Source organism: Phalangium opilio, unplaced genomic scaffold (genome assembly GCF_054372755.1).
Source record: "Phalangium opilio isolate 3A_F unplaced genomic scaffold, DU_Popi_V2 ptg000082l_1, whole genome shotgun sequence".
Classification (NCBI taxonomy): domain Eukaryota; kingdom Metazoa; phylum Arthropoda; class Arachnida; order Opiliones; family Phalangiidae; genus Phalangium; species Phalangium opilio.
This window is the reverse complement of record NW_028324189.1, coordinates 12,267,321-12,279,980: the sequence shown is the minus strand read 5'-3', so window position 1 is coordinate 12,279,980 and position 12,660 is coordinate 12,267,321. Positions and strand designations below refer to the sequence as shown.

Sequence of the window (12,660 nt, the reverse complement as noted above, 5' to 3'; positions counted from 1 at the left end):
GATAAATTTTGCGTGTCACCAATAATTTATCTCGCTACCTGAGCGTTGAATAAATTTCGCCCATTAGCTACGTCACAGTCATGTGGGCTCGCGACTTTATTGCCCATGCGCTAGGAGTATAAGCAGACGAGCAACGAATGAAATCAGAGTTAGAAAGACGTCAGAAGCCCCACCCACTTAGAAATTAACATGGATGATATTTGGGCAAGATTATTCCTTTTAACTTTATGGATTCCTAATACTTTATAGGTATATTGTAATGAATTTTAACCAAATTCACGAGTCACGTCCAGTTTAAAAACAGCTGTTTTTTCACAGCAAAGAAAAAACAACAAAGCATCGCGTGCACACACAAGAAAAAATTGAACTCAATTTTACTTCATGTATAATGTACTTCTGATACGGTTTCAATACAATAACCTCCTTGCCATTGTTAGCTTTAGCTTTTCGATTATGTACCCGTCAAATTAAAACTGTTGTTTTTCCCCAGGGAACCGAAGAATATGTTCAAAAATATATTTCTTTCGCTATAGGAAAGGTCTAACATTTCTTCTCTTGACACTGACATTAAATGTCAGAGTTTAGGCCTATAAAATTAAACTAAGAAACAGAGACCTGCACGGGCCGAGTTTTTCAAGCCCGACCCAGGCCCGGCCCGGTTTTAGAATTTTGAATAAGCTCGAAACCCGGCCCGAGTCCGAGTACATAGTTCGTTTTTCGGCCCGGTCCGGCCCGGCCCGTTACATGCATGAACCAAGCCCGGCCCGGCCCGGCCCGGCCCGACACATTGAATGAATTGAACAGGCCCGGCCCGGCCCGTTACACGTAGTTCAGTTGTAATTTTTATATTTTTTTACATAAAATCAATGATTTGAATTCATATTTGCTTTAGCGTCGTGTATTACTCATTTATTTTGATAATTGTTCGTTACATTTGTTCTTAGAAGCTTATACTCATTTAAATTATCTTTCATTTGAACTTTGGATTAAATGAGAATCAAGTTCGGCCCGGCCCGGCCCGACCCGTTATCTTCCAAAATTTTAAAAGCCCGACCGGCCCGGCCCGTTAAATTCCAAAATTTTAAAAGCCAGACCCGGCCCGGCCCGTGCAGGACATATTTGGGCCTATGGCTTAATTATAATTAGAAAATTTAATCTAAAATATAATTAATTATAATTAGAAAATTTAATCTAAAATATAATTAATTATAATTAGAAAATTTAATCTAAAATATAATTAATTATAATTAGAAAATTTAATCTAAAATATAATTAATTATAATTAGAAAATTTAATCTAAAATATAATTAATTATAATTAGAAAATTTAATCTAAAATATAATTAATTATAATTAGAAAATTTAATCTAAAATATAATTAATTATAATTAGAAAATTTAATCTAAAATATAATTAATTATAATTAGAAAATTTAATCTAAAATATAATTAATTATAATTAGAAAATTTAATCTAAAATATAATTAATTATAATTAGAAAATTTAATCTAAAATATAATTAATTATAATTAGAAAATTTAATCTAAAATATAATTAATTATAATTAGAAAATTTAATCTAAAATATAATTAATTATAATTAGAAAATTTAATCTAAAATATAATTAATTATAATTAGAAAATTTAATCTAAAATATAATTAATTATAATTAGAAAATTTAATCTAAAATATAATTAATTATAATTAGAAAATTTAATCTAAAATATAATTAATTATAATTAAAAAATTTAATCTAAAATATAATTAATTATAATTAGAAAATTTAATCTAAAATATAATTAATTATAATTAGAAAATTTAATCTAAAATATAATTAATTATAATTAAAAAATTTAATCTAAAATATAATTAATTATAATTAAAAAATTTAATCTCAAATATAATTAATTATAATTAGAAAATTTAATCTAAAATATAATTAATTATAATTAGAAAATTTAATCTAAAATATAATTAATTATAATTAGAAAATTTAATCTAAAATATAATTAATTTTAAATTGAAACCAATCTATAATAGTTTGTTAATAGCTAAAGGCTTTAACAATCTATAATAGTTTGTTAATAGCTATAGGCTATAAACATTTTAACATAAATGTTTCAAAAATAGCCGTTTGAAAATAAACAGTATATATTTAAAATCAAACTAATAAACTTCAAAAACAAGCCAAAATTTTCACTGAAAATGTTGAATTTTCTTCAAGCTAGGGTTGCTTACTTGCTTCTAACAATCGACATATATGGCTTAATTATAATTAGAAAATTTAATCTAAAATATAATTAATTTTAAATTAAAACCAATCTATAATAGTTTATTAATAGCTAAAGGTTATAAAACTTTTAACTATTTTAACATAAATGTTTCTAAAATAGCCATTTGAAAATAAACAGTCTATTCTTAAAATCAAATCGCAGAGAAGGGGAGAGTGTGGACCTCTTACGTTTTCAACGCGCTCAGTTTCAAGAGGTAGAGAGAGAACGTTAGAAGTTGTTGCAAACCGAAATATTATGTTAATCAAGCGATTAATAAGCGAAACGAAGCGTAAAAAAAGGAAGGCCCTTAATGACGACACAATGACGTCATCAGGTCCTATTAGAAATAATTGTCGTCGACAAGTAAAAGGGACGTAAAAAAACTCAATCTTTTTTAAAGAAAGAAAAAAATGATCCCGGCATTCTGCCATAAGAAAGTGCGCAAAGTTATATGAATCACAAAATTATCCCATATGATCACATCAGATATAGATAAACTGAAGTAGTATCATGTCATGTTAAAAAACCGAAATTTTTTTAATGCTTTTTCTATGGGACGCTAACCCTAAAAACTGTGAATTTTCCTTTAACATTACGGAAGGGTGTCAAGTCATATCTACAAGGGCCTACCGGCCCTGTAGAATTTTAAAGAACTACATTACGCTAGAAATTTACTGACTGAGACGCGAAAATTGAGTACACTAGGTTTCGCAGTCTGTATAATTAATAAGCCTTTGACAATGCCTCACCAGGCGTCGCTTTACCTTGAATCTATGACCTACCTCACTCACTTCATGACAAGGTACAGTTTGTAACCAGTGACAAACTTATGATAGGAATATATCTTATAAACTTATGATTTCATTAAAATGAACAAGCTAGGGCGGAGTAATTTTTAAGTACTTCAGTTAATGGATTTTCAGGTTTAATTTTTTTTTCTTTTGTCGGTAGCAAAAACGTTATGTTATTATTAGTTAGACTCAAAAATTTATCAGTCGGTTTGGATCAAAGAAGTTCTTTTTCTTTCTAATAAAAGTCATCCAATGACTGACTTTCTTCAGCTCAAACCATGACTCAAAATTCGGGGAGATACTTATATATTTTTGGAGCTTAAATAACCCGTGTTTAAGCAAAATACTTTTAGTGACAATCTCAATATTCCTCAGTTAATGCATTTAAAATGCCTTAGTGTAGTTTTGACAATAAAGCAAACTGCGATTATTTCTTAACTCCAAGCCACGAATATAGTTCAAGTAAAAATTTATATAAATTAATTACTTAAGACCACCCAAATATTAAATTAATCAAAATATTTGAATGGAATTTTTAACCTAGCTCCAGATTAAAAATTAAGATTACGAAGTTTTGTTTTAGTGAATCAAGAACAGCCAGCTTTCAATCAAGATTAATATAGCTAAACCATGGAATAATATTACAGGAGACGAAGATGAAATTTACGTCTCTTTCAAGGCAATTTTAATTCAATTCCTGTAAAATTACTCCATTCAATAAGTTATGTAGTGCCAATACTATATAAAACTAATTATTAATCTAAATCAACGTCAGTATAACTTTGTAAAATTCAGTTTCAAACTTGAATTTTACACGCAATCTAAAACTAAAAGTACTTGTACTTTTTCTTAAAACTATACGAGACTTTGCTAATTTAAAGCCAAAAGATTTATGGTGGTAAAAAAAAATAAAATTGAACATTTCTCAGAATTTCTAAAATCTTAAAAAACTAGTTTACACTTACGGGCAATATTCCAAAAACCCCTTAAAGTTCAAGTTTTCATACAGAAAAAAAATATATATATATTATTTAGCCTATATTAAATAATTTTATAATAACAATAAAATTATATGTATATATATAAATCGAATATAGACTATTATAAAAAGGTGTAATTACCATGGAGCGCGAAAAAAATGTAAATATGGTATCTTTGGTATGAATTTATGAAATTTTCTCGTGAATAGTTCACTTATTTCTATAAAAAATGTATTAAAACTGGTGAAAACTAAGGTTATATTTGAATTTCACGTGCAGTTTTATATGGTCTGAAGTTGCGCGTACGTATTTCTTACGTTGTCAGTACCGAGAATTCTAAATAAAGTAAGTTTCCCCTGATCTCTGTATATTAAAGGATTCACTCTATTTTCAAGCGCAGTTTCATAGGGTCTGAAGTTGCGCATACATATTTCTTACGTTGTCAGTACCGAGAAAGGATTCACTCTATTTTCAAGCGCAGTTTCATAGGGTCTGAAGTTGCGCATACATATTTCTTACGTTGTCAGTACCGAGAAAGGATTCACTCTATTTTCAAGCGCAATTTCATGGGGTCTGAAGTTGCGCATACATATTTCTTCCATTGTCAGTACCGAGAATTCTAAATAAAGTAAGTTTACCCCTGACATATTCTCGTTAGTGTTGAATAAATTCACGATTCGGCTATACATGTGCGTGTATATGGGAAAACTAAATCCTAAATGTACAAGCGTGGGTTTACCATACTAAAAAAAAGTTTAAAAAAAAAAATGGGTACAATATAGGACCAGCGGCTGTGTTTAGTTAGGGAGGGGGTTACAACTAAAATAAGGTCGACCTAAAGAATTTTCAATTTTTTTTTTCTCTCTCTCTCTCTCTCTTCGTTCATTTTCTCTTAAAATAAAAATAAAGTTAGCCCTAAATTTTAATTAACCGATTTTCAAGTCAACCGCAGAAACCTAATTTCTATTTATTTTGCGTTATGTTAATTCCCATTTTTGTTACTTTTTAATAGTAATAAAAAAAAGAACTAAATAGGTTGGTTTGTTAATTCGTATTCGTTATAATTATATCTTAATTACGCTAACATTAATTGCATTTTTTTTAAATAAAAATGAAGTATTACGTAATTAAGGTTCCTTCCGTATTTTTATTTATCGTGTATTTCAAATACTTGTAGAGTATAAACATAATAATAATTATAATTTCCTCTACAGATATGGGGGTTTTATTGTCACGTGATTGAGCCTTAACCAATAGATGAAGTCTTTTTCGGAAGATCATTTTAAAATTACGGTGATCTTAATTTGTCACCTCTGATAAAGTATATCAACTACCAATCCCAGGAAGCTAAAAGTTTGCTAAGACATTAATCTTAAGAATTTGGTTTTAAATTCGCGGCTATTTTGTAAAATGGCGTCCAAAAATATAAAAATAAGATTCGTAAGTTTCAACAGCTAAAATTAAATCTATTCAACAGTTATGGTTTTTGGTTAAAAAAAAGTTAAAATCAATTCAAACTCTTGGTAATTTTTATAAATTACAAATTTCTTTTTTAAAAATACTTGATTACTCAATACTAATTAGCAATAACAGTTGGGACTATATTAACATACGGAGGCCGTGACTAAATAAAAACGAAAGAAATGGTCCTTAATGCGCGTCGGTTTATTACGAAATGCCATTATTATTATTACAAATGACTGAAAATAAGAAATTGTTCTGTTAAACCGAGAAAAAAATGGGGTCATTTTCTTTACCCTGGTCTTAGGCGTAATGAAAGTGAATTTTTAAAAGCATGGTGTAGGATTATAATGGACTAAATAGAGGGTACTTTAGGGTGCAAAATAAAATGTTTAGTCGTTTATTTTTTCTTCTCTCAATGGGGTCTAAGTGTGGGCACGCTAAATTAGTTAATTAGGGACTTGCGACTAAGTCGGTTTTCTATTTTTTTTTTAAACCATACCCTGGATTATTTGTTTAACACCCATATTTAAAAATTGGTGTTAAAGGTGTACTGAAACTCAGAAGTAATTTTTGCCCCCCCCCCCCTAATATCTTCCATGTTAAATCATTTCTCTGCCGGGTTTGTGGGCGGGGCTTGAGTATTTAATACTAAATTATCAATAAATATCTTATTAATTAAAGATTTGAAAATTTCTCGAGAAATTATATTTCTTAGTTGATAAACTGATAAATATAGAACCTTTTAAAGATAATTTTACCGCTATAACATCTTATTTAAAAATAGATTCCAAACGCATGCGCCATGCATGTTACACCTTATGTCGTGTCATAGTATTTACAGTACAATTGTATAAATAGCAAAATTCAATATTGGTCTGGTCACTTGACCATAGGTCAAGTTATTTATCGCTATAAATAAATAAATAAAAAAAACTAAAAAACTTACTCCATCAAAAAAACAGTAAACTCGAACTATCGCACTTTATAAAATAGTGAATTAAATTCTTTGAAAATTTAAAACAAATTGAATTTAAAATAAGTTTTATATTTCATCTCTAAATAAAACAAACAATTGAATCTTAGTTTTATCTTAAATTTTAGAATGAATAATGGAAGATAATTTCGAGGCACTTCAGATATTTAAAAAAAAAAACACGGGAATTTCACAAACTTTGAAACTGAAAACCCCCTTGAAATAATAAAAATTTATTTTTGGAAACAATTCGAGTGCACTTTTAAATAAACTTTAAACGGTTTTAATCTTTTATATTACTGTAAAACGATTTCATTATATATTTACTAGATGCACGGATGTATGTGTGGCAATTGTTTTATCACGAGATAGTAACCGAAAAACAAAGAACTCATATGATATCTACAAGTTATTTTCACAAATATATGGATTTTGGGATCAATATGAAAGTACTTAAAAATAAAATATTCATGTTGAATGGAAGTATATATAGCCTGGAAGAGATAGTAGCAACATTTATTTTGATTGTAAAACGCTGTAATTTCACAAATTAGTTATTAATGAATAATTAGAGAAAAAGTTTTATCGAAATTTATTTTGAAATGACTGTAGGGGTTAACAATATTTAAATTTCAATATCATGTATTGTACATGTACATGGCAAAAGTCCAACATGAATTTATTTTATTTCCGTTTAGGTTTACATGACCTTTGCTTTTTAAACTCTGTTACATCTTAATTATTTTTATTTTAACATTAATCGTGATAATTCGAAAATGACCTAATTCAGCAGCATCTATATAAAATAATTAAGATATAATATCAGAGTTTGAAAAGCAAAGTTTAACCTAAACGGTATTAAAGTTCTTCATGTTGGATATTTGCCATATTCGTGTACAGTACATGATATTGAAATTTAAATACTGTTTACAGTAATTTCAAAATAAATTTCAATTTTTCCTCAAATTACAAGTTTAAAATATATATTTTTTTTTAATTAAAATTATATCTGGCATTAAGGTATTTTTAAAGCTTTGTGCCTCTTGGGCAAAATACTTCAAAAACACACCCAAAATTCTTACGCCTATAAATTTAATATTTGTCTATAATTTTATATATCATAAGTCATAGCATGGGAATTAAATGTTTATCAGAAGTGAATTAAACAAAGACTATGAAATAATTTAATTCTAACCTTAGAAAGGGTTTAGGCCTCTAAGCTTAGTTAAACCAGGGATAGATTTAATTTTAGAAGTAGGAATGGAGAACGGTTAGTGTTTACTTCAGTCCGACTCATAGCCCAGTATAGCGCCCCTCCCTCCAACACGTAACGAAAAGTTTAAACTGTCTTATTGGCTCCCTTAAACTACGTTTTGATAGCGTTGCTGACGGAGACGGCGAAAAATACGTTATTCCTTTTTACCTCTGTCGCTATGACCCGCCTCTTCTTTCATTCCCCTCCGTCCCGTGGAAGGGGGTCCGGGACTTCGACGCGCGCAGACCCAGATTACTCTGTTCTCCATTCCTACTTCTAAAATTAAATCAAGCCCTGGTTAAACTCTACTCCAAAGGTCGGTCGCATTCCTTAACAATTAAACTGTATTTGAAAACTTTTAATTTAATTACTAATCTTTTCACGATGTTAGTTACTACCCAAACTTGAAGCGCCCTGGATATTTTTTTTTTCTTTTTCCAAGACTAAATAAGCTGCGATAAGGAGCTCTAGAAACATATACTATCTTATACCAAAAAAAAAAAAAAAAGGAGACATTTAATTTTGTGTTTAATACAGTACTATGTAGACCAACCAAGGCTTAACTAAACTATGCCTAGCAGTTTTATCTAAGGAAAATATATATTTTATCAGTAATTTTTCTCCCCCTCTTTATCATGCAAGGTTCAAAATACGGAGGTCTATTTCTAGCAAATCTGTCCGATTAACTAAGTACAGACTATGCGGCGGTAATATATTATACTTCGATAAGATTTAATTTAACACTTGTCGATAACAAATGTTAATACACTGAGTAGCTTGTTCTCAATATACTGTATATCATGTATTCTCAGTTTTTAGGAACTATATTAGTAGCATATATCATATAACATTAATGTACACTGTAGTTTTGTATCATAGTATCTGTTTTTATCAACATGAATTAGTAATACATGTTGACGAATATTTGATATGAGATGGAGTTGCGTACTTATGAGTTGTTATTTGACTTATGTGTATAATAGAAACTAGAACCCCAGTTTTCTATACACATTTTTGATATCCTTATAAAAATAGAAATTAATTTATAAAGCGTTTAATAATAACTATATACTAAAATTAATTAACTTTCACTTGAAAGGTAATTTAAATTATTCAGATTTCGGACAAAATTGTTATACTGAAAAATCCCTGATATTTCCAGCTTATCCCTGAATACATTTTGCCAATATCCCTGAACATTTTAAGGTGTTTACTGCAAAGCCCACTCCATCAAACCTGACAAAATATTTAGCATGGTTTGATATGCTAAAAAGAAATCCCTGACATATCCCTAACGTTTTAGGGAAATAATTTAAATCCCTGACTTATCCCTTACTTTTTAGTAGAGAAAATTAAATCCCTGACGTTTCCCTGAATTTTTTCCCCATTTTCCAAACCCTGACTTATCCAGGTTCGGTATGAACCCTGTTATTTAACTATTGTAAACAAATAAACAAACATCCTTAAAAATGACATAATTAAAAAAAAATGAAATAAAACCATTTACCTATAAATTTCGCAATTAAAAAGAAACGAATATTTAAGTGTATGTTTAATTAGCTGCCGGCCGTGCCAATATTTTATGATGAACCCATACATAATAAACTGTTTGATTTTTCTCTTTTTACGCAATGATATTTCAACGCTATGTGTATTTGACCTGAATATTTCTACTATACCAATTTCCCCCCAAAAACATGTCGAAACTCCGCGAAACTCTCTCTCTCTCTCTACAGGTAAAAGAGTAAAACGCTTATACCCAATTTTTCGACAAAAAAAAAATTATTCTAACCCCATAAAGAAATGGTACGAATTAAGTGGATTGGACTGTACCAAACACATCAGCGGTGGCTATTTTGACAAGCGAATTATAAGCTTTTGAGATTACATCTATATAAGCAAGATGGATGTAATGTGTTATCAACCTCGTGAACTTATACCTACACACCACACCAGGTACGCAAATTTCAGCTTCGCTACTACATTTGAATTTAAGCCTATATACAAACAAACGAAGGTACGGCACACGTGTTTATTGCGGAAAATACATGTGCTTTAAAAGCATTATATAAAATATATTTAAATTTAATTTATTTATATAGTTCTAATTAAGATTAAACTTATCAATTAATAATTGAATTTATAAATAATTCGGAAGTTAACAAGTGCAGTTTATAAATTGCACTAATTGCACCTTCTTAAATTTAAATCCACTTTCAGCACCCTAAAAATAGCTACAAACAACCGAACATTTTTGTAGTAAAATATTTTTGAGCCCCCCCCCCAAAAAAAACAATTTAATGTAAAATGCTTTTTCAAACAGAACTATCTTAACCTAACTTAACCTAAACTGCATTTATAAACAATAATTCTTTAATTTGCGAGCGTTTGACCCCTGTGACCTCAGACAGAAAACAAAATGTAGAACTTACTGGTCTGATTTAGGAAATTCTGGAAATTTTGTGGTGATAAACTCCTGTATTGACCTGAGGGACTGTGGTTCGGCGGAGATGCCCTGCGCCCTCTCTTTCCTTCGCCCACTTCGACTGTACCTCGAATATGGTATCAATACGGATTGATACTTATCCAATTGGCTCCTCAATTTCTGTATTTCATTCTCGCGATCCGTTAACTGTTCCTTTAAAGTTTGTATCGATTCTTCCTGTTTTCTAATCACATCCGTTAATTCTTCGAGAGTACCCATCGTTCTGAACATTTGTTTAATTAACAAAGCCTAAAAAAAAACAACAAAACCCCACGAGGGTCCTAAGCCTAAAACATTTAGAAGGAAGAAGAACCTAACGACACACTTGAATTTTTTCAAAGTTTCGCGAGAAAATTTAGGGCGTTAAGCCTTGGCGATAAATTAAACGTACATGCACGAGTGAAACTCGAACCAAGCTTGAAGTTATAGTCAAACGCGGTTGGTTTACACGCGGTTATTTTGGACTTTTATAAAAGCAAAAAAACTTAGTCTCTACGCTTAACGGCTATACTACCGCGACTTTGCCGCGATACTACTAAAAAAACTAAGCTCGGTGAAAAGTAGACGGCCTTGGATACCAGAGAGAGCGTTTACAATAAACTGAATAAGTTGAATAAAGATAAACCAAAAACGAGCGCCTCATTTTAACGTCGCTTTTATCTGGTAGAAATATAGGGGGATTATGAATAAAACTAGCCCGAAATCACACGCGAAAGAGAGACTACGCCGATATTAACGATTTTATTGGGAACTTTAACAAACCTAAACTAGACTACCGCGTCTAGCAACGTGGAATCCTTGATATAATAATCCAAAAACTACGTTCTGATCCGCGTCGTTCAACTGTTAAAACGTAAAATTTTCAAAAGCTAGTTCAGTTCATTTTTTTATTCTCCCAATCCGCTGCAACTAGCGTCAAACCCCTACCCCTCTGGCGCTAAAAATACAGCTAATTAAGGTTTTAACAGGTATATAGAAAAATATACCTGATCCTGAGGAAATCGCGTTCCGTATGTATAACTATGGGTTATTAAAAATCAAAAGCGAGGGGTGTTCATTTCATTTCATAAAATTAATGTACACCGCGTTATCATGAATGAGAAAGTGACCCACTTAAGCCGCGGAACTCGTAATAACCCAAACGTAACCGAACCGTTAGGTTAGACTACGGAAAAATTTAAAATGGCAGATCATCAGATTTAGGCAGTTAAGTTTTAACTAAAGTCAGTGAGGATCTGCCGCGCTACTACCTAAAATTTCCGGTGGTTTTATATATAGTATTACCAGAATCCAGGTGAAATGTCTTTTTTTAAGTATTATATATTGGCAAGTTAACAAAAACGGGGTCACTGAACTTAACTGTGTTTTTATATTTAACCAGTTGCATTTGTAAGACCCGGAATAAGTTAATTTTACCCATGAATATTTGTATTCTAGCCCCTTTACCCTAAATTCCATTAAAAACAAAACCGTACTCAAAATTCTCATTTCAAATATACCGAGAAGCGTATAAAAGTTTCAATATAAGGGCAATGAAAAACCACGCGCATTTTCAAGGGAGTATTAAATGCATTCATGGGATGTGCTGGTCCCATTTAGGAAGGAAATGTCGATATATTTCGTGTATTTGATTGTTACTTAAAGTATTAATTTTTCGATAAGGCTATAACGCAATATGAAGCGACTGTGAAATGCTTTTTTGCGCGTCTACAGTTCATTGGCCACTTTTTAAGCGTACAGGAGGTTCAGAGGGTTAATTTGGGCCTCTTTCTGAATCCTATATACATACGCCTCTTCTCTCAATGGAGAGAGCCGAACCGGAAGTGTTATATAACTGGAGCGGAAGTAAAAAACTATACACTCTATATACAAAAACTAAATATATGTAGTACTGCCATCTATAAAATAATTTAGGGACTATTTTCAACAGCTATATTTTATACAAAAAAATAGGGCCGAGTTAAAAATATTAAAATAAATAATGAGAAGTTAATTAAAATTATGTTAAATATTTAATTAGTTTAATTATATGTTAATAAATATTAATCGTAAGATGACGCTACTCTCGCTAAAAATTCCAATGATGAAATTGCATATTTATATATCACGTCAACGTAACTTGTTATTAGGCGGGAACGCAAACCGAATTCAACTACAACTAAACCAACTTTTTGGTTTCAAAATATTGATAAATATTTAAAATATATTCATATATTCAGAATGATAGCGTTGTTACCCCTGAAAATATCGAATAGCAATGAACTTTGAAAGCTTTTTATATAGTTCCAAAAACTTCTCTTCAAACGTTGTTCATAGTTCGATATATATATGAATTCTTGTAATGTTCTAGAAGTCATTATTTAAATAAAATGGGGTCGGCGGTTTTCTCTCTACATATTCCTAAATTGTGTTAAAAAGAAAATTCCCCTAGACTAATTCAA

The 12,660-nt window shown here is 30.3% G+C and overlaps 1 protein-coding gene across 3 annotated transcripts in view; it reads right to left on the bottom strand.

Annotated features, from left to right (window-relative positions):
• Nucleotides 1-10,951, bottom strand: part of for (cGMP-dependent protein kinase for) — a 31,554-nt gene extending 20,603 nt beyond the window's left edge. The window contains exons 1-2 of one of the 3 annotated variants that reach the window (XM_089848800.1): nucleotides 10,611-10,951; nucleotides 10,167-10,468 (exon numbers count right to left, since the gene is read on the bottom strand). In XM_089848800.1, the coding sequence (XP_089704926.1) occupies nucleotides 10,167-10,450 (284 nt within the window). In that variant the 5' untranslated portion in view covers nucleotides 10,451-10,468; nucleotides 10,611-10,951. Of the gene's footprint in view, nucleotides 1-6,452; nucleotides 6,562-10,166 lie in introns of those variants that run through there. The other 2 variants (XM_089848799.1, XM_089848801.1) reach the window with 2 other exon arrangements.
• Nucleotides 10,952-12,660: the final 1,709 nt, after the last annotated feature.